Below are 27,941 nucleotides of genomic sequence, written 5' to 3'. Positions count from 1 at the left end.
CAAAAAAAGTCACATACTCCACATACGTACTATTGGGAATCTTAGTGCAACCCCTGAACCTCTGTCTATACATTTCAGGAGTTAACCCATATCTAGCCATTAAAGCATCCTTCATATGGGGGTAAGAGTTATACACATCTGAGGGCAAATCTAGCAGTGTGTCCCGCCCTTCACTCAAGAACCGCCCCCACAACCCCGCTCCCCAATCCTTCTCAGGGACACGGTGGGAGGACATGGCTACTTCTTAGGCTTTGAACCACTGCCCTATGTCATCATTTTAAAAAAAATTATTTCACTACATCTTTGGGTATGTACACTCTGGACTCTACCTGCACTGGGGGGGTGCTGTCACCAGAGGGAGTGCTTCCCAAGCCCTGGGCTTTCAACTCCAGCTCCCTCATTTTCATTTCATGCTCCATTTGGCTTTTTCTCTCTTAAATTTCCAGCCTTTTTTGTTCCATTGCCAGTTGTCCATTTAGTTTCGCCATCTCTATCTCATGAGCTCTGGTTTCCTTCCTGTCTGCCAACTCCTCTGGGGATAAACTTTTACTAGAAACACTGCTACCTGCAGGGCAAGGGGTTCTCCTTCCTCTTGGACCCACTAGACCCATCTAGCTGCTCATCTGCCTCCTCATCATCAGTGGCATTCCTTGCCTCTACCCAGGTCCTCAGCGCCTTGTAGAACTCTGGCTTGTTTTTACATCCAGTTGTAGAAACATTAAATTTCTTGCAGAAGAATTTCAGCTGGTTTGCAGTGTAGCTATCCAATTTCTCTTCTTCCCATTCAAATTCAGTATTAACAGAGACTATGGATCCTGCTTTCTCCACCATGGTTAAGCTTGGCAGTGCTCAAAAATAGACAGTCCCAAAAGAAATCTACCAACATGTATTGGTTGCGTTTAAGGTCTGCACTCACTAAGTAGTGTTCACCAATTACTGTACATGAGTCACAAATGCAAGTCCAGAATCCTCACCGCTGACCACCAATGTTAGAATCCGGGTTCTCTGGTTGGCACAGGTAGGTACTTGTGACAAGCAGGGAACCTTTCCTCTAGTCAGGGTAAGGGGTTACACTCCTGAAATAACCCCTGCTCACCCTCTAGGTAGCTTGGCGCGAGCAGACAAGGCTTATCTCAGAGCGTTATAGGTTAAGCATTTGTGAACACATACAGTAACCAAGTGACAACACTACAAATGGACACCACACCGGTTTTTATATCAAAAATAAGGATTCTTTATATAGAGTTACCACAAGACCATTAAACGACAAAAATACACAATACTGTTACTTAGATGGTAGAAGTTTGCTTAGTTCTCTTAAGTTCTTAAATGCGACACTTTAAGTCAATGTACCTTAGATGCGACACGCAGGGCAACGAAAGTGTTGCAACGATCCTGATGCGATTAAGTTTTTGGTGCAAAGAAATAAAAGACGTGAAGATCTTCCAGATGCGTTACGCTTCACGGATGTTGGGAGAAGACTCGACTCGATGCGTCAGCTACAGTGGCGTCACTCCTTTATGCGATGCGACGACAGCGGCCTTGGCAGCGGCACTCTTCTCCGACGTTTGCATGATGCTTCCGCTCGATGCGATGCTGCAGCGGCGTCACCCCTTTATGCGATGCGACGACAGCAGTTCCGACGGCGGCACACTTCTCTGTGGATGCGAGTTGCTTTTCTTGATGCGGTGCAATGCGACAACTACGATGGCTGCGATGGCGACACTCTTCTTCCTCGATGCGAGACTCTTCTCTTGATGTGGTGCAATGCATCAGCTACGATGGCTGCGATGGCGACACGCTTCTTCGGTGTTGCGAGACACTTCCGGAATGATGAGAGACGCTTCCGCTCGATGCGATGCTGCAGCGGCGACACCCTTTGCGAGATGCGACGACAACAGCTCTGACGGCGGCACGCTTCTCCTTCCTGAGTCGCGCTTCCAGCTCCTTGCGACACGCAGTCCCTCAGAAGGCCCAACAACAGCAGCAGGCACGTCCAAAAGACTCTGGGGAGCTGGGGGTGAAGTCCACTGGTCCTGGGACTTCGTTCAGGGGGCAAGCTCAGCACAAGCCCTTGGAGATCTTTTAAGCACAAGTTGAATTAAAGTCTTTGTAGTCTTTTCTCCTCTCCTTTCAGCAGCAAGGCAACCACTGCAGGCCAATCCCCCAGGTCAGGGACAGTACTCCTCCTTACAGCTTTCCCAGTTCCTTCTCCTCAGGCAGAGGTTCTTCTTGTCAAGCAGGATCTAATTTCTTGGAAGCAGGGTCCCAATACTTATACCCCTAATTCCTTTGTTCCTCTGGGGTAGAGGGGCCTTTGTCCAGTCCAAACCAGTTCTTGAGTACTTTGTTGATATGACTCTGCCTTTCTATTCAGGGTGCAGGTCAGAGACATCAGCCGCTCCACAGGAGGTGGAGCCAGCATTGTGGTGGCAGAGCACAGCCCTATTCAGAGTCCAGGTGTACTCCTCCCACCCATCTGGATGTCAATCTCTCCATTCACCACCAGGCTACCTAGCCCTGCCCCTCTGGGTTTCCCCAGCCCTGTCACTCACACAAACCAGACAGGCAGATACACATCATAGCAGAGGCGGGCTGAAATGGATAGGCAAGCAAATACCAACTTTCTAAAAGTGGTATTTACAAACACAAAATATTAAAATAAACTTTACTAAAAGATGTATTTTATTATTCTGAGTTCAGGCATACTAAACTCGATTTTCTACCATGTTCCCTGGGTCTGTTAGGATCATAGGATGTAACAATTCTAACAGCCCATTCTGGCCTTGGGAGAACAGGTAGCCTTACAATAGTGAAAAACGAAAATGGTTGTAATTCACTATTAGGACATGCCACACACATCAGGGCTTGTCCTACCTTATGCTTACAATGCACCCTGCCCTTGGGCCTACCATAGGGGTGACTAATATGAAGTTAAGGGAAGGTTTAGGGACTGGGAAGTGGGTGCACTTGTCCAGTCAGCATGACAGTACCAGACTGCACGCAGGTTCTGCAATGGCAGACCTTAGACACATTTTACTAGGCCGCTTCTGTGGGTGGCACAACCAATGCTGCAGCCCACCAGCAGCATTTGTATTTACAAGCCCTGGGCACTCCTGGTGCACTTTACTGGGGTCTGACAGTAAACCAAATAAGCCAGTCATGGAATCCAACCAACATATACATTTTAAATAGGGTGCACTTGCACTGTGGCACTGGTTGGCAGTGGTACAGTGCTCTGAGCAGCTAACACCAGCAAAACACATGAGGCACAGCGACAAAAAGTGGAAGGGAGACTCACGCCAAGGTGCCAGGTAAGTCTGGTTGTTGTAATACAATAGCTGACACATGCTTCTGGGTGGGGGTGAGTGCTCCATCCTGCTCGGGTGTGGAACAGGGGGGCTGGTGAGAGTTGTTGTGCAGGCCTTCCACCCACAAACAGCCCTCACAGGGAAGATGGCTACCTACCTGTAAGTTTATTTAGTGAGATACAATGACTGCCACATGCTTCTGGGTGGGGGGTGCTACATCCTGCTCGGGGTGGGACCGGGGGTCTGGTGGGAGTTGTTGTGCAGGCCTCCCACCCCCACACAGCCCTCCCAGGGAAAATGGCTACCTGCCGTAAGTTTGTTTGTAGTGATACAATGTCTGCCACATGCTTCTGGGCTTTGGGGGGTGCTCCATCCTGCTCAGGTGGGTGCCTGGGGACCTGGTGGGAGTTGTAGTGCAGTCTTTCCACCCCCCAGACCCCTCTCCCTGTTAAGATGGCTACCTACCTGTTAGTTTATTTAGGGCAATGCAATGTCTGCCACATGCTTCTGGGGGGAGTGCTCCATCTTGCTGAGCTTTGGGACAAGGGTGCCTGGTGGGAGTTGTGGTGCAGGCCTCCCACTCCCAAATACCCCTTCCTGTTATGATGGCTACCTACCTGTGGGTTTGGTTGTTGTAATACAATGGCTGACACATGCTTCTGGGTGGGGTTAGTGCTCCATCCTGCTCAGGTGTGGAACAGGGGGGCTAATGTGAGTTGTTGTGCAGGCCTCCCTCCCACAAACAGCCCTCCCAGGGAAGATGGCTACCTGCCTATAAGTTTGTTTGTAATGCTTTGTTTTAAGCAGTGGGGTAAAATGGGCGGCAGTAAGCCACTCTGTAATGGGTCTCACTAGCTTTTTTGTCATTTATGTCCTGGGGGGAGAAAATATTAACACAATTTAACTGCAATGTTTAAATATGTCTTGTGCTTAAATAAGGGGAGACATATTTAAACATTGCCAGTTAAATCAATCAATCAATCAATCAGAGCATTTGTAGAGCGCACTACTCACCCGTGAGGGTCTCAAGGCGCTAAGGGGGGAAGGGAGGGGGCTGATACTGCTCGAACAGCCAGGTCTTGAGAAGTCTCCTGAAGGTCAGTAGGTCCTGGGTCTCTCGCAGGAGGATGAGAAGGGTGTTCCATGTCATGGCGGCGAAGTGGGAGAATGATCTGCCGCCGGTGGTCGTTCGGTGGATGCGTGAAACGGTGGCAAGGGCGAGGTCAGCGGAGCGAAGCTGGCAGTTCAGGGTGTAGAAGGTGAGTCGTTTGTTGAGGTATGTTGGTCCGGTGTTGTGGAGTGCTTTGTGAGCGTGGGTGAGGAGCTTGAAGGTGATCCTCTTGTTGACGGGGAGCCAGTGCAGGTCTCTCAGGTGGGCAGTGATGTGGCTGTGGCGGGGGATGTCGAGGATGAGACGTGCGGAGGAGTTCTGTATGCGTTGAAGTCTCTTCTGGAGTTTGGCCGTGGTTCCTGCGTAGAGGGTGTTGCCGTAGTCCAGCCTGCTGCTGACGAGGGACTGGGTGACCGTCCTTCTGGTTCTGGTGGGGATCCATCTGTAGATCTTGCGAAGCATGCGGAGGGTGTTGAAGCAGGAGGAGGAGACTGCGTTGACTTGCTGGGTCATTGATAGTGATGAGTCCAGGATGAACCCCAGGTTGCGTGCGTGGTCGCTGGGTGTCGGTGCAGCTCCCAGCATGGCCAGCCACCAGAAGTCGTCCCAGGCGGATGGGGTGGAGCCGAGGATGAGGACCTCCGTTTTGTCTGAGTTCAGTTCCAGGCGACTGTTCTTCATCCATTCGGCGACGGCCTTCATTCCTTCGTGGAGGTTGGTTTTAGCTGTGGCGGGGTCCTTGGTGAGAGAGAGGATCAGCTGAGTGTCGTCGGCATATGAGAAGATGTTAAGGTCGTGCGATCGAACGATGTAGGCGAGCGGTGCCATGTAGACTTAAAAAGTGTCAGGCTGAGGGATGATCCTTGGGGTACGCCGCAGGTGATCTTGGTGGCTTCGGATCGGAATGGAGGGAGGTGGACCCCAAGGAATAATTGTAAAAAAGCTAAGGGGGGGGATGCATTTTGTTTCTTTACTGGGGGGGGGGAGGATTAAAAAGTTTGAAGACCACTGCATTAAATAGAGGGTGAAGGGCAGGGTTTTGGGGGTTTTTTTACATATTTTGCGGGCACTTTTGTAAAAATTGCTGCATTTTTACAAAAGTGCCGATTTCGCGAATCACAAAATCCTGGCGGGTCTGCGATAGGTTAAACGCTGAAGATGGAGGTGCACCCCTTATTGAGAAGATCGAATATATTGTGACTTTTAAAGTACATACGTTTTAACAGAATGTAATTCATGCCCCCCTGTGTGATGATCTGCTCTTATACTCTAATGCATCAACTTCTTCAGCTTGTGTAATTTTGTACCTTACGCAATGATCCATACATATTGTAAAGCGCTGTAGCGCTTGTGCGTAATGTCCGCGCTATATAGAAATGGATGGATGGATGAATAAATACATAAATAAATCGTGTTAAAGATTTTTGGCCGACACAGAGACGAAAGGTTGGCCAAACCAGTTTTCCTCTGCCGTACTAGAAGCGTGGCCTCTTTATGTGATAATTACGCTGGCAACCACAGCATAAATAAATAAAAAGAACATCCCAGGAAGGCTCCTGCGACGAGCTACATGGGAAATAACGAATCATAAAGCATCAGGTGCCCATGGCAGCTGAGAGCAGAGAGCTAAACTGAGAGCGAGGTAGCCGAGCGCCACCCAGAGGCATACCCGGGAAGTGCAGCTGATGCTCAGATCGCCTCCATCTGTAAAATAGGGCTCTCTCTCTCTTTATTGATTCATCGGACAGCTTTCAAACAGTGCCACAATGCACTCTGCGCCCGTGTTATTGTTTTGTCACTGGAACTCTGTGATATACTCAAGCGCTTGCTAATGTATAAGTGGACACACAAATACATTGACAGTCGGCAGAACTTATTTCTTGCACTTGCCAGTTTACTTTAATACATACTGCAATGATTAAATAATTTACCGCCGAGGGTAAAACATCTATGACTGGCGTAACAAGTTAAACGTTCCGCAGCAGGTACAGGGCCCCTTAGAGGAAAGTGCACTTACCTTATGTCTTCATTGTTATCGAACAGAACAGGCATTGCCCACTGTTCACGCTCTACGCATTCCGTTCTTTTTTTATTTTTTTTTATTTTTGCCGTTTTAAATAGTGCATTCTCGACGCAAGGTATTGGAGTCGTTTTTTTAAGGCACAGTGAGATTACATGATGTGCCCAGAATCACAGGGTGTTGACCTAACGGATCTTGAACTCGGTTCCCCAGTTCCAAAGTGGGCAGCTCCGGCCATGGCACAATCAGTATACAAATGTCATACACAGAGGCGCAACTAGAGCCAAATTTCGGTGGGGGCTAAGAAAAATTTCCGGGGGGGGGGCTGAATCTTTAAGCAGTAGGCAGCGTGGAGCTGTAGGGTCTCTTAGAAGAGGTGAAACAACAGCGAGGCCTCATCAACATGCAAATGGTCTTTTAAAGACCTGTGAAGTGCTCGGTGCGGCAGTGTGTGCCCGGGAAGCTGTCTCAGCCCGGGCTGCCACACACGACGGGGGGGGGGGGGGGCTGAAGCTCTTTGATTCCAATGGGTGTTGCGCGCCTGGTCATACATGACGTCACACCTTCCGCAAATCTGATTTTGTGCAGAAACCTCCATGAAGTGGTGGGGAAGGGTGAGGGTCTGATCATACTCCCATGACCACCTCTCGAGGTACTGCCCGCCAAACTCATCCGCAGACCCTCTCCAAAAGTGTTTCTTAAGTCTTTGTTATTAAATAGAACCACAAAAATACTAAGCGTTTGTCTTAGAGATAGTATTTAACAGAAGGAACAAACTACAACTATGTCAACACGGTAGGTATAAACATCTTCAAGTTGCAGAGAGGCTTTTTACCGCGAGCACCAGTGTTGTGCAGGTACGTGGTTCCTGCTCTACTGCGTTAGGGTCAGAGTACACTGCTTGTGAGCTTATGCAAGGAGGGTTGTACTGCAAGGTGCGCAGTGAGTGTGTGGAAGTATGCAAGTGAGGCTGGGGTATACACTGCGTGTGTCGGGGTATGCAAGGGGGGTTGTGGTACACGTATCTTGTGCGTGTGTGGGGTTATGAGAGAAGGGTTGGGGTACGCGCCATGTGTAAGGTATTTCAAATGTTCGGGGTACACTGTTCGTGTGGAGGTTATCAAAGAAAGTTGGGGTATTTTGTGTGATGGGGAGAGCTATGAGATAGGAGGTTTGCGTACACTGTGCATAAATGAGGTATTCGAGGAATGTTGGGGTACACTCCATGTGTCGGGTATGCAAGATGGGCTCGGGTGCACTGCATGTGTGGGAGTGTGCAAGGATGGTTGGGTATCAAGTGTGGGGGGTATGAGAGGAGGGTAGGGGTACACTCTGTGCCTGGGGTATGCTGGGTGGGTTGGGGTACACTGCGTGTGTGAGATTATGAGAAGAGGTTTGGGTGCCCTCCATGTGAGGGGTATGCAAGGAGGGTTGGGGTACACCGCGTGTGTGGGAGTATGCAAGGATGGTTGGGTATAAAGTGCATGAGTGGGGGTTAGATGAGAGAAGGGTTCTGTGCATAAGGGGGTATGCGAGAATGTTTGGGGTATGCTAGGTGTATGGGTGTATGCGAGGATGTTTGGGGTACACTGTGTGTGTTAGGTAAGTAGTGGAAATGGGGCTATACGAGAGCAGTAGAGGTACAGCTATGGGCTGGAGGTAAGGGTAGTGGTACTGCGTGCAGGTGGGGTGAGGTTCTGTATGCTGAGGGGGAGCGATGGGGGAGCAGCGGGTAGGTGGAGAGGGGGCTCAAACACCCATGAATACACGTCATGCAAGGAGGCCCCGGTCTTCCTGAACCATGGACATTCTCCAAGTGGGACTAGACGGCAAGTTGTAAGACTGCCCTGCATTCGTTTACTCGCGGTGCTGGGTCTCCCAAGACTTTAAAAGCTCTTCTCTCTGTGTTTGGTGTCCCAGTCCACAAAGACCCTGCGTTAGTTTGCTTACACAGGTTGCTGGGTGGTTTTGTTTTGAAAGGCCTGATATGCCGTCTCTTTACGACGTAGTTCGTTTTCTGGTTCGCCAAGACCCTGACATTTATTTTGTTAGCAGTAAACTGTGTACTTGGCGTCTGTTTTGAAGCTCCTGAGATGGGGTGTTTTATGGCAGTGAGCTTGGTGTCCGTTTTTACAGCCCCTGATATGCCGTTCCTCGGTGGGCGCAGTGCCGTGTGTGGCTTCAGTGCAGGCTGGGAAGCAGCGTTGTGAAGTGCATAGTTGTGCAGTTGCGTCAGGACTGGGAACCAAAACCGGCCCTGGCACAGTGCTCGACCGGCGGGGGGGGGGGGGGGGGGGGGGGGGCAGGGCTGTCGCCGAGCTCTTTGCCAGGGCCAGTTTCGGCCAATTTTGTTACGGGCCGAAAACGGCCCTGTAACAAAAACGGCCCACAGGGGCCCAAAACCGAACCCCACCTGTGCGGCCCACCGGGAGATTGCCCGGTGCCCGCTACCGCCAGTCCAGCCCTGGTCACAGCAGGAAGGAGCTGCAGGGTGCCCCTGGTCTGTTACAGCAGGCAGGAGCTTGCGGGATGCACCCGGCCTGTCACAGCGGGATGCACCCGGCCTGTCACAGCGGGCAGGAGCTGCAGGGTGCCCCCAGTCTGACCTGTCACAGAAGGAGGGAGCTGCGGGGTGCACCCCAGCCTGTCACAGAAGGAGGGAGCTGCGGGGTGCACCCCAGCCTGTCACAGAAGGAGGGAGCTGCGGGGTGCACCCCAGCCTGTCACAGAAGGAGGGAGCTGCGGGGTGCACCCCAGCCTGTCACAGCAGGCAGGAGCTGCGGGTGCCCCGGGCCTGTCACAGAAGGAGGCAGCTGCGGGGTGAACCCCGGCCTGGTCTTATCGAGGAAAGGGGTGCAGGGGGTCTGCTGGACGCACCCCGTCCTGCCCTGTCACAGCAGACAGCAGAGAGGGGACAGGTCGAGGCCGAGGGCAGGAGCTGCAGTAGGTGTGCGGGATGTGCCTCTCCTGCCCAGTGCCTGTTTTCAGCAGAGTGCAAAGCCATGACTGGAGCTGCAGGCAGGACTGCATGCCTGCGGGATGCAGCGTCGCAGTTTTCAGCCCATGTAGACATCGGGGGCGAAACTTTCATTTGTGCAGCAGGTACAGTCGCACCGCGCAGCACATGTGCAGACCAGGCCCACAGCTCCCGAGCCTGGCTGGCACGAGCGCCGCAGCAGGTGAGTCGGCTGTGCAGAGAGCGGTGGGCGGCGCTCCCCTCGTGTGTTGGTGTCAGTCCTCCAACAGGCAGCGTGGGAGGGAGCCTGGCCCCGCCTCTCAGTGTTAGGCCCCGCCCCGCGTGTGTGTATATAAGGCGGCGTCGCCCGTGTCTCCAGCAGAGCTCTCAGCCTGGTATCTCTCTCTTTTACTATTGGATAACTTGGACACAGTATGCAGAGCGCAATGTTCCTCGCCATGCAGCACAACCGCAGCCCCCTGGAGAACACCCCTAACACCAGCTCACAGCAGAAGGGGGACGAGAAGAGGGGCCGCATGAGGAAGACCATGTAAGTGTCTGGCGGCTGTTGCAGAACTGCTCCCTGCATGCACCCTCGCTTTGGCGCTTCGTAGCTCGCGTGTCTGTTTGTCTCGAGCCTGTCTTGTGCGGACAGTCCACAGTCACCGGCGTTGCCAAAATGCACAGAATTTCCAGATGTCCGTTGTTGCGAGGCAGTTCCATGGATAAGAACTTTTTACCCAACGTAGCGCCTATTTTGCTAGTAGCGTGCCTTCGTAGCGCTGTCGCTTGTCATGCAAACCATGTCCTTTCTAGTTTGTTCTAGTCCTGTACACTGGTGCGGGGCGAGGCTGTTCGTTGGATTAGCATATACAAGGGTTATGTGTGGTTGCTGTGGATGGTTTGAGGGGAACTGACATCCATTGTTGGCGGGTGTTTGGCGACAATGGGGTTGGTGCTATCGTTATTTTTTAAAAGTGTTGGAGGGGCTTTAATATGCCTCTTTTTCTGGTGGTTAGCGGTAGTCGGGGCTTGGTGGTGATTTCTTGTTCTCAGAACTGCTGGTGAGACCTGTCTGCGCAGTGTTTGTATGTAAGCCGTGTGTTCTGTCAGTTGGCCTCTGTTGTTGCAAATGTATATTAAACAGTTTGGGGTGAGAAGGGAGTTCTGCCGAATTCCAGGGTAGTGTCTATTGTATTACGAGGGTAACTGGGCATTGCATTTATATAGCGCTTACTACCTCTGAGTCGTTAGCGCACTTTAAGGCGAGTTGCCAGTCCGACTAACATCCTGGTTGGATATGTTAACCCTGGCATTCGATGGCGACTATTAGTTCTCTACTTGTAATTAAAATGATAATGGAATCGGTTCGTCGTTGACTGCGAAAAGCAGAATTTGCATGATTTCCAAAGTCCTTCCCCCCCCCCCCCCCCCTTTAAAGAACTGTGTAAACGGAGCTTTTTTTTCTCTTGACAGTGCAATTAAATTGCTGTAAAATCCCCATTGTATTTAGCTCAGATGCATTATCTGCTGCAGAAATATCCGAGTGCATATCGATTTGCAGCCCCAATGGGCTGACTGAGACGTTCGTTCTTCTGTACTTCGGAAGATTTCCTTTCTCTTTAAAGGGGCAAATAATATCTTTTACGATTCATACCCACTTCTGGGTACATTGCCTTCCTTCCCAAAATCCCATCAGGGCCAGATTTCATTGAATGAGTTGAACAAAGGGGCTCAGATAAGCGTCTGTAAATACGCGATGATATATAGTTACTTCCGGGGGTTGTGGCGGTTTCCTTCGAGCTTTTCGTGCCGCGTACTTGGCTCTGGAATCTGCCAGAAAAGTCGGGGAATGTGAGTGGGTATGCGAAAATTAATGCACGTTGAGGGCTCGTCTGCGGCCGCGCCGTGTGATCTTGTGCATACGCGATGATGTATAGTGCAGGAAAGAGACTATTCGCTTTACTGAGACACCTTCACCGCACCTCTGTGTAAAGGTCACTTCCGGGGTTGTGGTGGTCTCTTTCGAGCTTGGCGTGAGTGGGTGTGGACGCCGAGGGCTCGTCTGCTTCTAGCGCTTCGGCCGCGCCATGTGATCTTGTGCATGCCCCATCGCCCACTGTGACCCCTGTCATTTGTGCATGCTTACTGTAGTTCGTTGTCACACTAGTTTCGCATTTGCCGAGAGGAACATATTTTTAAAGTGCCTTTTTTTACTCTTCCTCTTTTCAGCTTGAAAGATTGGAAAGCCCGCCTGAACTATTTCCTGCAACATTCCACCGCTTCCACCGACCCCCCGAAAACCGTCCAGGGCAAGAAGGGCAAAAAGTACGCCTACTGCAGGTAAGCGCGCCCCAACCTTGTGTAAATGTTGCATCTCGGGGTTCGGCTGGCATTGTCAAGGCGCCATGGCCTCCCGAGTCCTCGTGCCGTCCGAATCTCGCGATGCCTTTCCTCTGACATTGTGTTTAATATATTTAGCTACGCTGTCTAATAAATTAACCCTGCGTTGTCTTTCTTCCAACAGACCTTCTCCCGAAGAAGCTCAAAAGTGGTCAGAAGCGTTCGATGAGCTGCTGGCGAGTACATGTAAGTGCATGTTTCGCGCCGAGTCTAAGTCCGTTATTGTGGGAGTACTTTGAGGCTTCCTTACCTAGCGTTACCCGGGACAGTAGAATAGTTTTGTATACTTGGCCAGTTTTAACAGATTAACCGGCCTTTGCGTACAGGTAATCTAATTGCCAGTCATGGGCCATGGGCTAACAAACGGGTTTACTTTTTTTTGACCAGTTAATCTAATTGCCCGTCACACTGGGAACTCGCCATGGGCTCACAAACGGGTTTTTTATTTGACCGTGTGTGTGGGCGGCTGGTCCATAAAGACATTATAGGTTTACAACGTTTACTGCTAGTTTTCAATGAGTTTCTGGGCTAAGAAACCAGCTTCACGCTAAGGCGACGTGTGATCTTGGGCACTCTAACTTGAGCGTTGAGTTAGCCAGTACTAAGCCACTTCGGATTTTAGGCAGTGCACTGGGTGGCGGGGCGAGTAGTGCCTTTTAGGGGTTTATCTGAACTGCGGCCCATTTCCAGATGACTTACACCCATGTCCCTTCTTTTCCAACAGATGGCGTCACGGCTTTTAGGGCCTTCCTTAAATCGGAGTTCAGCGAGGAGAACATCGAGTTCTGGCTGGCCTGCGACAACTTTAAGAAAACCAAGTCCCCTCACAAGCTGACGTCGAAGGCCAGGAAGATTTATGACGAGTTCGTGGAGAAGGAGGCTCCCAAGGAGGTGAGAGGCGCGGCTCGCTCAAAGCTGCCGGTTATTTTAAACCAGACCTGGCAGAGCCTCCGCAGTGCTGTGGATGACGTGCTCCTGCGCATAAATTAAGCGCCCCCATGCTGTTTCTAGTGAGCGCTGCTTTCTATTTATAACTAAACGCTCAGCAGCTCAAAGCCCCAGGCGCGACAGAAACCCCGGGCCATATTATCAAGTAACGGTGATAACCTTATCGCCGCTTTAGCGGCAGTTTCCTGCCGCTAAAGCGGCGATAATGGGCTTGATAATATGCCCTTGTGAATTCCCATACAATCCCAGGTTCACACCAGAACCTGGGCTTCTATGGGAATTCACAAGGGCATATTATCAAGCCATTATCGCCGTCTTTTCGTTGATTCTCTACCGGGCATTTCATGGGGGTCGCCCTCTACGCTGAGACCCCACCCCAACTTTCTGTTATCTCCACTGCTGGTGCCGAGGAACCCAGAGAGCACCTTCATATTATGTACGGTCTCACCCACAGTGGGGAGGCGGGGGGGGGGGGTGGGGAGGGTCCCAATACATGTGTGTTCTGTGGCCTACATTGGCAACTGACTTGAGCATGATATGTCGCCCCTCCCATCACTTTCTTGACTATGTCATGGGGATGGCAGAAGGTGGTTGTTACCAATGTCCAGCGCTTTTTCAAGCCCTGTGCTTCTGTTGTGAATGGATTAGTCCGTTTTTGAAGCAAGCTTGCCAGGTTTATTAATGCTGAGGCGACTAGAATACTAGATGGTGTCGGATGCTGCTGTGTATTTAGGAAAGAACCTTAGTAGCGTTCCTGCAATGTGTGTAATGATATAGAATGAATGGTTAGTAGCTGGGCCTATCTAAACTCTGTATTAAAAGTTATGCCCTTTTTTCAGATAAATATCGACTTTCAGACTAGGGAGATGATCATCAAAAGCCTCCCAGAGCCCACGCCCTCGTGCTTCGAGGCCGCAGAGAAGCGCGTCTACAGCCTGATGGAGAACAACTCGTATCCTCGCTTCCTGCAGTCGGAGTTCTATCAGGAGCTGTGCCAGAGGCCGCAGATCACCCAGGAGGCCCAGGGCACATGAGCGCTCTGCATCCACTGAATAGCGCCAAGATTCCAGAAGGAGTCGTTGTCTGCTGGAGCTCGGAGGCCACCACGAATGGTGTCCACCGAAGGTGATCATGGGCTGCTGGACCGTCAGCAGCCTTGGACTGGACTTGCCTGTCGGACAGAAGACAGAGTTGGACTTTGAGGTGTAGATGTTGGTGGTGATGGTGGCTGGAAGTAGCTGGACATGTCCGTCCTTACTTGGTTTCGCACAGGTCTGCCTGTGGAGTTGGGGACATTCTGGTATCCTTGTGTAAATCTCTTTGGAAGGCCTTGAAGTGAGTCGGCTGCAGACCTCTGATCCCTACAGCTGCCCAGTCGCACACTGCCGGCCCACCGTGGCTTCTTTCAGTCGGTGCAAAGTAATGTGCATTCTTCAATGTCAATGTGTAGATATTAATTCTTCCACCTAGTGGGTAGTGCTGGCTGGTACAACTCCTCAATAGTGCCCCGCATGTCGCTCATCACAATTTTGTGCTGGACAATGATTTGCGACCCTGTATACTTTGTTTAATAAATGCTGAATCCCTGTCCTAGGGGCAGATGGCTCTACATTAATGTTCTTGCTGGTTGACTTATGAATAAAATATATTTTTCTATGACCATTGTGTTATGTGCTTTCATAGTTCGTTTACTAATTTTGCCGTTTTATGGAATAGCCAGACTGCTAACTAGCGCCCAGTGAAATGACGCTTAACCGTACTGGTGGCCCTGGTGTCCTGTAGGCACAGGTGTTGCATTGTGTCCAGGATAACACTGAGCCCAGGTCCACTATACCCTTTATCTTCAGCCTGACGGTCTTTGTAGAAGCTTGAGAGGTTAGAGGGAGAAAAGTCACAATTGAATCTCCATACAGTGTAACCAATTTGGCCACAGAATCCACTCCACTTAATCTGAGATTAGTAAGAGTTAATTATAAATTTAGAAACAAATCACTGAGATCCGCCTCAAAATAAGCATATAGAAAGACAGAACCAAAAAATTGTGACCCTATGTCACAAATCAGATAATTAGTTCTGTAATGGCAATGCAAATAAACAGGAACAAGAATTGAGTATTAAACAACATCAATTGATTCTCAAAGGTGAGCACACACTATCTCTCCCTATACTGCCCTAAAGGAACAACCCTAAGCTAAGAAGTATTGAATGAAGGTGAAATTAGAAGGGTGTCTGCTTCAGGAGAAGACCCTCCATCCATGGCTAACGTAGCATAAAGCCGCAGAAGCATAGATCTGCTTCCCCCATGAGGTCCTAAGATGTCTCTCCCGGCCCTCACTAAGTCACAGCATAAAATTAATTTCATTCAAGGCATCCCATGTGACTTTCTCCAGTACTCTTCCAAGATTCCAGCACAAATTAGATACTTGCACCACGTTTCCCACATCGATTATGTTGCAACTTCAATTCGTCCTTGATCTTCACCTCCTCCTTACTGCCTTTTCCTTGCTAAACTTTTGTCTTCTCATACCTCGCTATCCAATGTAAACAACCCTTATATGCTGGAGACGAATGAGCAAATCAAGATTGCTGCCCCCAGTGAGCTCCTTCTCACGTCAGCCCTTAATCGATGAGTTTTGAAAGAATATGGCCCAGAATTACATAAAAAAAAATGACTGCCAGTAATGTTTTACGACTGGTACTAACTGCTGTGGCGATTTTCCAGCCTTGCTGAGTGGAGGAAGCAGCTGCTTCTCCCTTCCTGTTGCTGCATCGAGCTCTTCCCCCAAGGTACTGCCCAGCACTTCAATCAGGGGGGCGGAATATTGCTCGGAAAGGGCGAGGCTTCGGTCTAGTCACTCCCACAGTTGGTTTTAGCTGCTGCACCAGTCTTTTTAGGGAGTTTTTTTTTTCTCTTCGTTAACTCTCTCACATATTGTTTCTATCTGGCTGCTGAACTTTATTTTAAGAGACTGAGAACAAAAATGTACATTCAACATAATAAAAGGAAACCAAATATTTCTCTTCCTCCGGTTAAATCTAAAGTGGTGGAATCTAGTGAACCTTCTTTGGTGCTACTACTTGATGAGATTCAGGCAATTCGCTCTAGTACTGATCCTATTGCGTCAGATTAAAAACTTGTGGAAAGATATAGCTAGTATGTCAATGAGAACATCTGACTGCAATTACGATTCAGGAAAAACTTAACATTGATGCTTTTTCACCGCTTGTGGCAAAAATCTCCTGTGTCTGCTCTTCTTGATTTACAAAATCGTAACCTACATTATAACCTGCATATTTTTAATTTACAAGAAGACGTAGAAGGTAATGATTGCAGATTATATTTGGAGAATCTCATACCTGGTCTTTTACGCATCAAATTTCCTGAAGTTTGACATAGATAAAGCTCATAGGAGTCCTCATCGTAATCCACACTAAACCGAGACAAATGATTTTCAAGGTTTTACATCACCATCATTTAGTCTCTATCAGGAAAGCAGCACGAGAAATTCCTTTCTTGATGGTAAATGGTGATAAAAATTTTATTCACCAAGACTTTGCTAAGGAAACCGTTAAGATTCACTAGGAATTTACTGACATTTGTCCACGGCTACGAAGTGTTGGATTAAAATATGGTCTTTTTGATCATTCTACAATGCAAATCTGGAAAGAGTTTTTTGCCCTGAAGAAAGTCCAGGACCTACACGGCCACCCAGGACTGAAACATGTCGGCACCAGGGTCTTAGGACCATAATACTCCTACGGACCCATTTTTCATAACCCAGACAGACCCAAGAATAAAGGGACACCAGGGGTCTGCCTGAGGTTTCTTAATCTCTAACCCCCCCTGATCTTCATTTATCTAAAGAGCTCCCAACACTGTGGTTGAGCCCACTCCGACTTTTAGGAGTCTGGGTGACCCGATGATGAAGCATGACACCACTAGGGTGTGTGAGGGTAATTAAGCAAAAAGTTTTTCTTCCCTACATTAATGGTTGAGTTAGGTGCAACCTTTCACTAGAGAGGCCCCCCTTCCTCATTTCCCCCCCCCCCCCCACCCGCCATTTTATTCCATTTTTCTTTCCTTGTTTCTCGTGCGTAGTTAGTTAACCAACACCACTGACCATGAGTTGGTCCATTGGGGTATTTTTTGTGATTGTTATTCTGCCCAGGGAGGGCAAACTCCAATTGAGAAACCTCTCAAACCCTTCTGGTACGGGGACACTCCCCAATACCTTTTTGTGTAGATACAGAAATTGAGTTATACATATGAAAATTCATGAAAGATTTAACACTTGAAAATCAAAAATACCTTCAAACGTAAATTCCTAAAGTTCACCGGTGCCTAACATTAAAAGTAAAAACATAAGTTATGCAAGTTAAAAAGAAATGTGCATAAAACATGAACCTCAGGGCTACTGTTGAGCCTAATTCGAAATAAAAGAAGAAAGTGAAAAGTGATAAGAACGAGATTGATTGTAAGGTCACCTCCTTTGTGAGTGTATTCAGGCAGAGCCTTTGTGACGTGTAAGTGTGATAGATGAAAGCCCCCATCAAATCAGAGATGGCTAATTCTAGCAGCGCCTTATCCCGTTTTGTCACACTGTCTGAGAGCAATACACAAACAACTGCCAGCTACACCTAGTCATGTGGCCCATGAAACAGACTGCAGGCCCCAAATGGTTAGACAAAGAAAATGCAACTTTCTAAAAGTGCAATTTTCAGAATTATGACATAAAATCTGACCTCTCTATTAAAGAGGGTTCTAAATTACAATTCTTTAGACACCAAACTTGACATACCTACTTGCTCCCAATTGAAAGTCATCACTTATTAATTGTAATTAGGTAATCCAATATTATCCTATGGGTGAGGTGGGCCTTGCAGGAGCGAATAATTCATTTAAAAATGTATCCCTACCAGGACATGTAAGAAGCTAAAACGTACACGTCCCACTTTTAAAATACTTTTGTACCCAGTCCTATTGGCTATTTAGGCCCTAACTGAGGGGTGACATGTATTTTAAAAGGAAGGCTTAGGCCAGGTGTAAAAAGAGATCTGTACACCAAAGTGGTGAGTTTAAGGAAAGTTTATTTCTGATTAAAGAGAGCCCACGTCCTGCATGCATCCAGTAAAGCTGAGTCTCCAATTGCCACTGGCAATTGTTAGAACCCAACTCCACTGGGTGATCCAGAACATAGAATCCCACACAAACCAAAACAGACTGAAGACACAGCTCGAGAACACAACACAAAACATTGATAAGCATAATTTAAACACTTACGGTGCTCGGTTGAAATGGCAGCTAAAACAGTGCCATTTTATGTATGCGCAAAAGCGCCGGGACACTCTATCGGAGTAGCCGAGCGCTATATAAATGCTTTGTAACGTAACATAACATAACATTTTACTAGGGATTTACAAGAAACTGAAATATGGCAATTGGGTGTAAGCCAATTTTACCATGTTTAAGAGAGAAAGCACACACACTTTAGTGCTGGTTAAAAAAGTCAACAAAAACAGGTTCAGACAATGGGAGAGTGAAGGTAATACATTTGGGGATGGCCCTGAAGAAAGGCCCAAGTCTAACACAAACCACATCTCTATCAGTAGAAGACATCTTCTGGTCTAATTAATGAGTGGTTTACCACTCAGGTGATTTTAACACAATGGTCTATTTTCCTGACCTTACAATGCCTTTGTAGGGCCTGGTATATCTCCTGGCTTTTTGGATTGTTGCAAGTAATTAAAGCCAGCCATAGTTCGACCATGTAATCCTGTTCCTCAGTTTTCTCAATGACTATTAGACTCTGGCTGTAAGTCTTCCCTTCATTTTATTCACTACCGGTTAAAAGGGTATTACTTTGCTGAAACTGAGACATATCACAAAAAATTAGAAAGGGTGTAAAGTCAGACAGAAAGACATTTTGTTGCATTGCAGTGAGTGGTATTGCATTTATCTAGCAGTTACTACTCCTCTGGAGGAGTTGAAGCTCTTGACCTGAATAAACCATTGCAATATTACTGCATGTCATTTGTATAGCTTGAGATATTATACATAGTCAGACCCCCTCCACCCCTACGATTTTGCGGCTTTGGGTGGCAAATTTTGTAGAAAAAAAACATTTACAGCCCGAAACCTTAAAATGTGCATTATTTATTTCAGTGAACAAAAAATGTGCCCACCACATAAAAACTGAAGGCTTGTGCTCTGTCGCTGCTGGAGACTGTAATGCTGCAGAGTCTCCAGCAGCACAGCGCCTGGAACCGGAGGGCGTCTCATGTCAAAGAGCGCAGATTACAATGGGAAACCTGCTCTTTTTGGCATCAGACATCCTTTGAGTGCAGAGCAGCAGGGGCGGGGGCTCAGAGGGGGTTCGGGGGGTGGCAGAGAAGGTTCGGGGGGTGGCAGAGAAGGTTGAGGATATGTAAAAAAAAAATTAAGAGAATTGAGGAGGTTAGGGGTTAACAGGAAACAATAGGGAGCAGAGGGAGAGAAGTCCAGTAGGGTGGGGGACAGGAGAGCTTTTCAATGGCCTGCAGGGTCCACATGGGCACACATGTGAGGCGACCTGCGGGCTAATTGCCTAGGAGAGGGCGAGGTGCATTTAAAAGGCAGGGGAAGAGTTATTTATAACCTCTGCTGCCTGCCTGTTGCTCACCCTCCCTTTACTGGAATAGTGGCAGCACAGAGGCAGTAAATCAGGGGTCTTCAAGCTGGGGGGGAAGCCCCCCCTAGGGGGGCCTCAAGTTATCCCAGGGAAGGCACCAGGCTCTGGCCAAACAAAGCTTTATGCTGATAGCAGTGCTTTTTAGGTCTCGCCTGACCCAGCGCATGCGCTGGTCTGGCGAGACTTATTGAGAGGGCTCCAAAAAGTGCTACCAGGCCAGCCTAGAGCTACAGTGCATGTGCGCGAGTGCGCGTGCCATGCTTTACCGCGATTACTTTCACTTTCGCTTTGCATAGTGAATAGGTCTCGCTTTTGGGACTTTATAAGTATTTAGTTATGCAACTGTTGCATAGCTAAACACTTATAAGGTCCCAAAGTCGAGACCTATTGGCTATGCCAATGCTTGTTATAAGAGGTGGGGGGAAATGAGCTCTGTAATGGGGCCAACCCTAGCTTTTTTTGTCATTTATGCCGTAGCTTGGGAAAATGTTAACACAATTTAACTGCAATGTTTAAATATGTCTTGTGTTTAAATAAGCCCACACATATTGAAACATTGCCAGTTAAGTAGAATAATTGTGAAAAATATGAGGGGGGCCCGATGCATTGTATTTCTTTACTGGCGGGGCAGCATTAAAAAGTTTGAAGACCCCTGCAGTAAATAGAGGGTGAACTGCAGTTTTTTGCGGGCACTTTTTGTAAAAATCGCAGCATTTTTACAGAAGTGCCGATTTTGCGATCTTTTTCCAAATCTCAAAATCCTGGAGGGTCTGCGATAGGTTAAACACTGAAGATGGAGGTGCACCCTTTATTGAGAAGATCGAATATATTGTGGCTTTTAATGTGCATACATTTTGAGAGAAAGTAATTCATGCCCCCCTGTGTGATGATCTGGTCTTATACTCTTATATATTGGCATCTTCAGCTTGTGTAATTCTGTTCCTTACGCAATGATCCATATATATTGCACCTTCAGGTTATGTCCGCGCGATATAGAAATGGATGGATGGATGAATAAATACATAAATAAATCGTGTTAAAGTTTTTGATCTGGAAAGCCCCAGGCCGACAAAGAGACGAGAGGTTGGCCAAACCAGTTTTCTCTCTGCTGTACTAGAAGCGTGGCCTCTTTATGTGATAATTACGCTGGCAACCACGGCATAAATAAATAAAAAGAACATCCCAGGAAGGCTCCTGCGACGAGCTACATGGGAAAGAACGAATCATAAAGCATCAGGTGCCCATAGCAGCTGAGAGCAGAGGAGTGCTAAACTGGGAGAGAGGTAGCCGAGCGCCACCCAAAGGCATGTGCGGCAGACGCTCAGGTCCCTCTTGTGTAAGAACACGCTCTGCATTGATTCATTGGACAGCTTTCAAACAGTGCTACATGCACCCTGCGCCGTGTTATCCCCCCCCCCACCCCCTTGGAACTCTGTGATATACTCAATTGCTAATGTATAAGTAGGGCTCCCGGTTTTATGGTATTTATTTTTTTGTCATTTCCGTCTGTATTTATCCGTATTTATTTTTTGGGCATTTTTTCTGTACTTATCCACATTTAATTTAGATTGACAATGCACACGTGCTCGGTTGTTATTGGTCAACACTATACATTCATCTGAAAACTTTGCCATTTGCAGAACGTCCCAAATATGCTTAAAAGTGCTATCACAAGCCATTTGTCTCAGAGCCTTGTAGTTTCTGTCATCTGCAGAGTGCCACATCCTCTCCCCCACTGAACACCATACTGCCCCACTGAGAGAAACTCACACTGCCTTCAGCTGCAACCCAATTGTGCCCCGCTATAAGCTCCTGGAAGCAATTCAATTGAAATTATGCACTAGACTACAGTAATATGCTGCCTGAAAAAAAGTAACAACATACTGGAAAAAAGCAAACACTCATAGGGAATACAACTTAAAGCTTTTACACTCATTATTCAGAAATCAATTAGCATTTTTGCTTGAAAAGCTAACAACATGAAAAGAAAAGTACCGCTTCACTGGCAAACTCTGTAAGGTGGCGCTAATGTGTTTGAGTGTAAATAAACCAATCTGGCCACTTTGCGACTACTCTGTCTTGCTTTATTTAGTTATGTATTTATTGTTTGTATTTTTAAACCTTTTTTCTTTCTTCCTGAGGCTGCATTTTGGAGTAGAAAATGTCTGACAGACATTTGCAGCAAAAGTGTTTCTTCTTTTTTTGGATCCATTTCACAGAGGAACAAATGACGGAGAGGAATGCAAAGAACAATCATGGTTTCTACAAGTGAGGAGGAGTCAACAGAAAGAGAGAGAAGAAGAGGAAGAAAGAGTGGGGGCAACAGAAGGTTCTCTACGAGTGAGAAGGAGCGCAACAGAAAGAGAGAGAAGAAGAGGAAGAAAGAGTGGGGGCAACAGAAGGTTCTCTACGAGTGAGAAGGAGCGCAACAGAAAGAGAGAGAAGAAGAGGAAGAAAGAGTGGGGGCAGCAGAAAGTTCTCTACAAGTGAGGAAGAGCGCAATAGAAAGAGAGAGAAGAAGAGGAAGAAAGAGTCGGCAGCAGAAGGTTCTCTACGAGTGAGAAGGAGCGCAACAGAAAGAGAGAGAAGAAGAGGAAGAAAGAGTGGGGGCAGCAGAAAGTTCTCTACGAGTGAGAAGGAGCGCAACAGAAAGAGAGAGAAGAAGAGGAAGAAAGAGTGGGGGCAGCAGAAGGTTCTCTACGATTGAGAAGGAGCACAACAGAAAGAGAGAGAAGAAGAGGAAGAAAGAGTGGGGGCAGCAGAAGGTTCTCTACGATTGAGAAGGAGCACAACAGAAAGAGAGAGAAGAAGAGGAAGAAAGAGTGGGGGCAGCAGAAGGTTCTCTACGAGTGAGAAGGAGAGCAAGAAAGAGTGGGGGCAGCAGAAGGTTCTCTACGAGTGAGAAGGAGCACAACAGAAAGAGAGAGAAGAAGAGGAAGAAAGAGTGGGGGCAGCAGAAGTGGAAACTCTCCTTGACCTTGTCTGGGGGAAAAAGGAAGAGACCGCCACTGTGTAATTGAGCACTTTGAAGTGGCTTTGAATCATATCTGTGAGTGACCCGCTAATGCTAGACACAGAACGCTAGAGTGGGTACCTTAACCGACTGAACTATCTCTCTGAGATGCGTTATAGCTGGTGTTAGCTATGGAAGGCCCTGTAATAGACGAGTGAGGCTACTGTTCGTACCCACAGTGGGGAGGGCACAGACCGAGGCACAGGCAGGTGTTATGTTAATACTTTTACTCAGACACACTCACTGACGGCCCATGGCCTGTGGCGAGCTGCTGCCCTCCTCCTCCTCCGTTATGTAACCTCCAATGGCACAGTAGGGACCGTCCCCTGCTTGTCTCTGGCACCAGCGACCTTTCCACCCTAACCTGTTGGGCTACTGCTACCTGCACAACTAATGCGCTCTTCAGATAACAGAGGCTGCAAGTGCCCCCTCAGTGCCAGACCGTGTTTAATTTAATGGGCTTTGCCGCCCCACGTGGTGCTGGCATTCGATTCCTGCTTTTGACGCCCCCAAAACTGCATATGCCACTGACTCCAGCCCCCCACCCCCTTCCCCGAGGGCACCTACTTTTCTTTTGAAATGGCTGCATATGCTGCAATTAGGCAGGTCTGGGGTCAGACCATCAGCCTCTTGGCCACTGTGGGCGGCTTCTTTCTATTACTGGAGGAGTGAAAGAACAACAAAGCCTCATTAACAAGTAAAAGGTCTTTCAAAGACCTGTGAAGTACTCAGGTGCGGCTGTGTGTGTGCCTGGGGAAGGCTGACACCTCTTATACCCTCTAAGGATGGGGAGACACCAGATGGTTGGGGGTGTGATTCTATTGATGCCAATGAAGACCTCACTCGGGGGGTGGAGCGGAGCCCTCAGAAATGGCTGGGGCATCAATAAAAGCATTTTATGTTACTGTAGGCAGCGCGGCAAAATGTACTAGTATTTTCCCGTTTTTATATACAGATAAAGGAAAACTTGTTTTCCGTCTGTATTTATATGTAAAAATCCGTTTAAACGGAAAACTGGGAGCCCTATGTATAAGTGGACTTACAAATACATTGACAAATGGCAGAACACAATTTCATTCACTTCTATCAGTTTACTTTAATACATACCGCAATCAGGGCTTTAAATGGGCCGGGTCTCACCGGGTCTGAGCACCATCACTTTTTTAAAGGGGGCCTCGAAACGGGTCTCTATAGGGCTCTTTTTTGTGCCCTGGCACCGGCGGTCCGTTTTTTTCCGGACTGCACTGACTGCAGGCACATCATGTGTGCATGCTCACACTGCTCCCTTCTCACTAGTGAAGAAGTTAAGGCATGATGTCTGCCGGGTGAGCATTGTAGGGGAAGGGAAATCCTTTAAAGAGAGTCATTTTCTCTCTGGATTTCCCTTCTCTTTTTGAGAATCAGGAGCAGCAACAATGTTGTGGTGTCACCAGGGCTTTAAGTGGAAACTTTTTCAATAATGTATACGAGCCATAGTTGCTGCTTATTTATCTTATGCAATTAACAACCATTGACAAACCCAATAGTTCTGACTTGTAGGTTTGATGTTACTTGGTGTATCTTATCTGGATGAAAGAAACAGCAAAATACAAGTCGGGCGGCACACTATGCTAAGCACAGATCTTTAGCTTACATGTTTTTAGGCCACGCCCCTTTGAGAGACCCCCAGTTTTTTCACCCCACTTAAAGCCCTGACCGCAATAATGAAATAGCTTATGCAAGGAGGGTTGTGGTACACGGTATGCTGTGTGTGTGGGGGGGTATGCAAGGGAGGCTGGGGAATACACTGCATGTGTAGGGGTATGCTGGGAGGGTTGTGGTACAGGTACCCTGGGCTGGTTGTAGGATTGTTGGGGCCGTGGGCAAAGGGGAATGTGTGAGGCCCCTTTAATTTACATAAGTGACACCTTCAGGGCTCTGGAAGATGCTTTGTGCAGACTCCTCCTGGGCCACAGCTCCCATCTCTGCCACTTATAAGCACCTCTTTCAAGCTCATATCAGGCGGAAGGTGCGAGAAAAGCTTGGGGGCTGAGAGTTAAAACTGTGCATTCAGTAAAGTGCTGACAATGGGTGTCCTGCTGTGTCTCTCAATGTGCAGCCAGGAGGCCTTATTGCAGGACACACCTGCAAAATGCACCTCTTTGAAACTGGCACAAGATGAAGTTTTCACCTCCCCTAGGCCTCTCCACAGTATCCCTGAGAGGCCTCCCTGGGCCCCTCCTGTAAGCCCAATTGCAAACAGACCCCTTTCTTCAACTGGATCAGCAGGGGCACAACTGGTTTGGTGGTGTGTTGCACTGGTGCGGGCCCCAGGCTGGTGGGCTGAGAGCTAGGCCCTGGGCAGCTGCCCATACTGCCAATGCCTAGTGCCGCCCAGCATTTAAGCTGTGCCTGTGTGGGTCAGGGGTATGAGAGGAGGGTTGGGGCATGCTCCATGTGTGAGGTATGCAAGGATGGTTAGAGTATACTGCACGTATGGAGGTTTACAAAGAAGGTCTGGGTACATTGTGTGATGTGGTATGAGAGGAGGTTTGAGTACATTGTGCATAAATGGGGTTATTTGAGGAATTTTGAGGTACACTTCATGTGTTGGGTATGCAAGGAGGGTTGAGGTACCCTCTGTGTGAGGGGTGTGCAAGTATGATTGGGGTACACTCTGTGTGGGGTATGCTAGGGAGGTTGGGGTACACTGCGTGTGTGGGAGTGTGCAAGGAGGGTTGGGGTAAACTGTGTGTGTGGAGATATGAGCAGAGGTTTGGGTACACTCCATGCCTGGGGTATGCAAGATGGGTTTGGGTGCACTGCATGTGTGGGAGCGTGCAAGGATGGTTGGGTATCAAGTGTGGGGGTATGAGAGGAGGGTAGGGGTACACTGTGTCTGGGGTATGCTGGGTGGGTTTGGGTACACTGCGTGTGTGAGACTATGAGAAGAGGTTTGGGTGCCCTCCATGTGAGGGGTATGCAAGGAGGGTTGGGGTACACCACGTGTGTGGGAGTGTGCAAGGATGTTTGGGTATAAAGTGCATGAGTGGGGTTATGGTGAGAGAAGGGTTCTGTGCATAAGGGGGTATGCGAGAAGGTTTGGGGTACGCTAGGTGTATGGGTGTATGCGAGGATGTTTGCGGTACACTGTGTGTGTTAGGGTAGTGGTGGAAACGGGACTATACGAGAGCAGTAGAGGTACAGCTATGGGCTGGAGGTAAGGGTAGTGGTACTGTGTGCAGGTGGGGAGAGGTTATGTATGCTGAGGGGGAGCGATGGGGGAGCAGCGGGTGGGTGGAGAGGGGGCTCAAACACCCATGAATACACGTCTTGCAAGGAGGCACCGGTCTTCCTGAACCATGGACATTCTCCAAGTGGGACTAGACGGCAAGTTGTAAGACTGCCCTGCATTCGTTTACTCGCGGTGCTGGGTCTCCCAAGACTTTAAAAGCTCTTCTCTCTGTGTGTGGTGTCCCAGTCCACAAAGACCCTGCGTTAGTTTGTTTACACTGGTTGCTGGGTGGTTTTGTTTTGAAAGGCCTGATATGCCGTCTCTTTACGACGTAGTTCGTATTCTGGTTCGCAAAGACCCTGACATGTATTTTGTTAGCAGTACACTGTGTACTGTCAGTTTTGAAGCTCCTGAGATGGGGTGTTTTATGGCAGTGAGCTTGGTGTCTGTTTTTACAGACCCCGATATGCCATTACTACAGAGTTTATGAATTGTTAAATGCGCCTAAGGCAGGAACAGCTCCATCTCCACTGCTTTCGGCGGGTTTTGTGGGGTGAAATTGCCCATGAGGAGCATTGAAGCCTTATATAGCGCTACAGTCCGGGGTGGGCATTGAGTGCCGGCCGAGGGGAAGCATTGGTGTGTGAGCTCAGCGTTCCTCGGTGGATGCAGTGCCGCGTGCGGCTACAGTGCAGTGCAGGCTGGGAAGCAGCGTTGTGAAGTGCACAGGTTGTGCAGTTGCGTGGCCTGCGCGCGGAGCGGAATTGCAGCTGTGAAGGGGGAGTTGCGGCGTACTTCAGCACAGACGGGTTGCAAGCACTTTATTCTTTGCAGGGCGAATATATTCGCTTCGTTCAGTCAAAACAAACGGGGCTGCATCTAAATTCCTCTTCTCTTGAAAAAAAAACACCTATTTGCAGAGGCAAATGTTGAGATTTCTGAATGTACTTTATTTGATCCATCATGAAACATCCAAGACTCGTAAGAATTAGGAAGGAGTGCGGGGTGAACTCGGGCTTGTCGTGCTGTGCTGCACATAGGTGGACCCAGGCCTAGGTCTGCAGGGTGGAGTCAGTACTGGACTGTCACAGCAGGCGGGAGCTGCGTGGTGCACCCCGGCCTGTCACAGCAGGCAGGAGGTGCAGGGTGTACCCCGGCCTGTCACAGCAGGCAGGAGGTGCGGGGTGCACCCCGGCCTGTCACAGCAGGCATGAGCTGTGGGGTGCACCCCGGCCTGTCACAGCAGGCATGAGCTGCGGGGTGCAGCCCGGCCTGGCCTGTCACAGCAGGCGGGAGCCGCAGGGTGCACCCCGGACTGTCGCAGCAGGCATGAGCTGCGGGGTGCACCCCGGCCTGGCCTGTCACAGCAGGCGGGAGCTGCGGGGTGCACCCCAGCCTGTACTGTCACAGCAGGCGGGAGCTGCGGGGTGCACCCCGGCCTGCACTGTCACAGCAGGTGGGAGCTGGGGGGGGGGGGGGGGTGCACCCCGGCCTGTCACAGCAGGCATGAGCTGCGGGGTGCACCCCAGCCTGTACTGTCACAGCAGGGGGGAGCTGTGGGGGGGAGAAGACCCCGTCCTGGACTGTCACAGCAGGCGGGAGCTGCGGGGTACACCCCGGCCTGGACTGTACAGGCGGGAGCTGCTGGGTGCTCCCGGGCATGGACTCATCGAGGAAAGGGGTGCAGGGGGACTGCTGGACGCACCCCGTCCTGGTCTATCACAGCAGGCAGCAGAGGGGACAGAACGAGGGCAGGAGCTGCAGTGGGTGTGCGGGATGTGCCTCTCCTGCCCAGTGCCTGTTTTCAGCACAGTGTGCAAAGCCATGACTGGAGCTGCAGGCAGGACTGCATGCCTGCGGGATGCAGCGTTGCAGTTTTCAGCCCATGTAGACATCGGGGGCGAATCTTCCATTTGTGCAGCAGGTGCTCGGGCTCGGACAACCTTGATTATTGGTACGTTTTCTAGTTAAACCAGCGGCCAGGCCATTCCCTCCCTTGTACAGGGGACCACAACTCACAGTGGCTACGCTACGAGTAGGCAAGTCGGGAAGGCGCTGCAGGGAGAGCTGCAGGGCGCAGCACATGTGCAGACCAGGCCCACAGCTCCAGAGCCTGGCTGGCACGAGCGCCGCAGCAGGTGAGTCGGCTGTGCAGAGAGCGGTGGGCGGCGCTCCCCTCGTGTGTTGGTGTCAGTCCTCCAACAGGCAGCATGGGCGGGAGCCTGGCCCCGCCTCTCAGTGTTAGGCCCCGCCCCGCGTGCGTGTATATAAGGCGGCGTCGCCCGTCTCTTCAGTAA

The 27,941-nt window shown here is 49.2% G+C and overlaps 1 protein-coding gene across 1 annotated transcript; it reads left to right on the top strand.

Moving 5' to 3' along the window:
* The first annotated feature begins 9,688 nt into the window (after window positions 1-9,688).
* Window positions 9,689-14,408, top strand: LOC146856602 (regulator of G protein signaling 2-like). Its single transcript, XM_085654802.1, has 5 exons — window positions 9,689-9,948; window positions 11,631-11,741; window positions 11,926-11,987; window positions 12,526-12,692; window positions 13,589-14,408. Exons 1-5 carry the CDS (start codon window positions 9,833-9,835, stop codon window positions 13,781-13,783), a joined length of 651 nt encoding a protein of 216 aa, XP_085510928.1. The 5' UTR covers window positions 9,689-9,832; the 3' UTR covers window positions 13,784-14,408.
* Window positions 14,409-27,941: the final 13,533 nt, after the last annotated feature.

Source organism: Triturus cristatus, chromosome 4_1 (assembly GCF_964204655.1).
Source record: "Triturus cristatus chromosome 4_1, aTriCri1.1, whole genome shotgun sequence".
NCBI classification, from domain to species: domain Eukaryota; kingdom Metazoa; phylum Chordata; class Amphibia; order Caudata; family Salamandridae; genus Triturus; species Triturus cristatus.
This window is presented reverse-complemented; position numbering and strand designations above follow the sequence as displayed.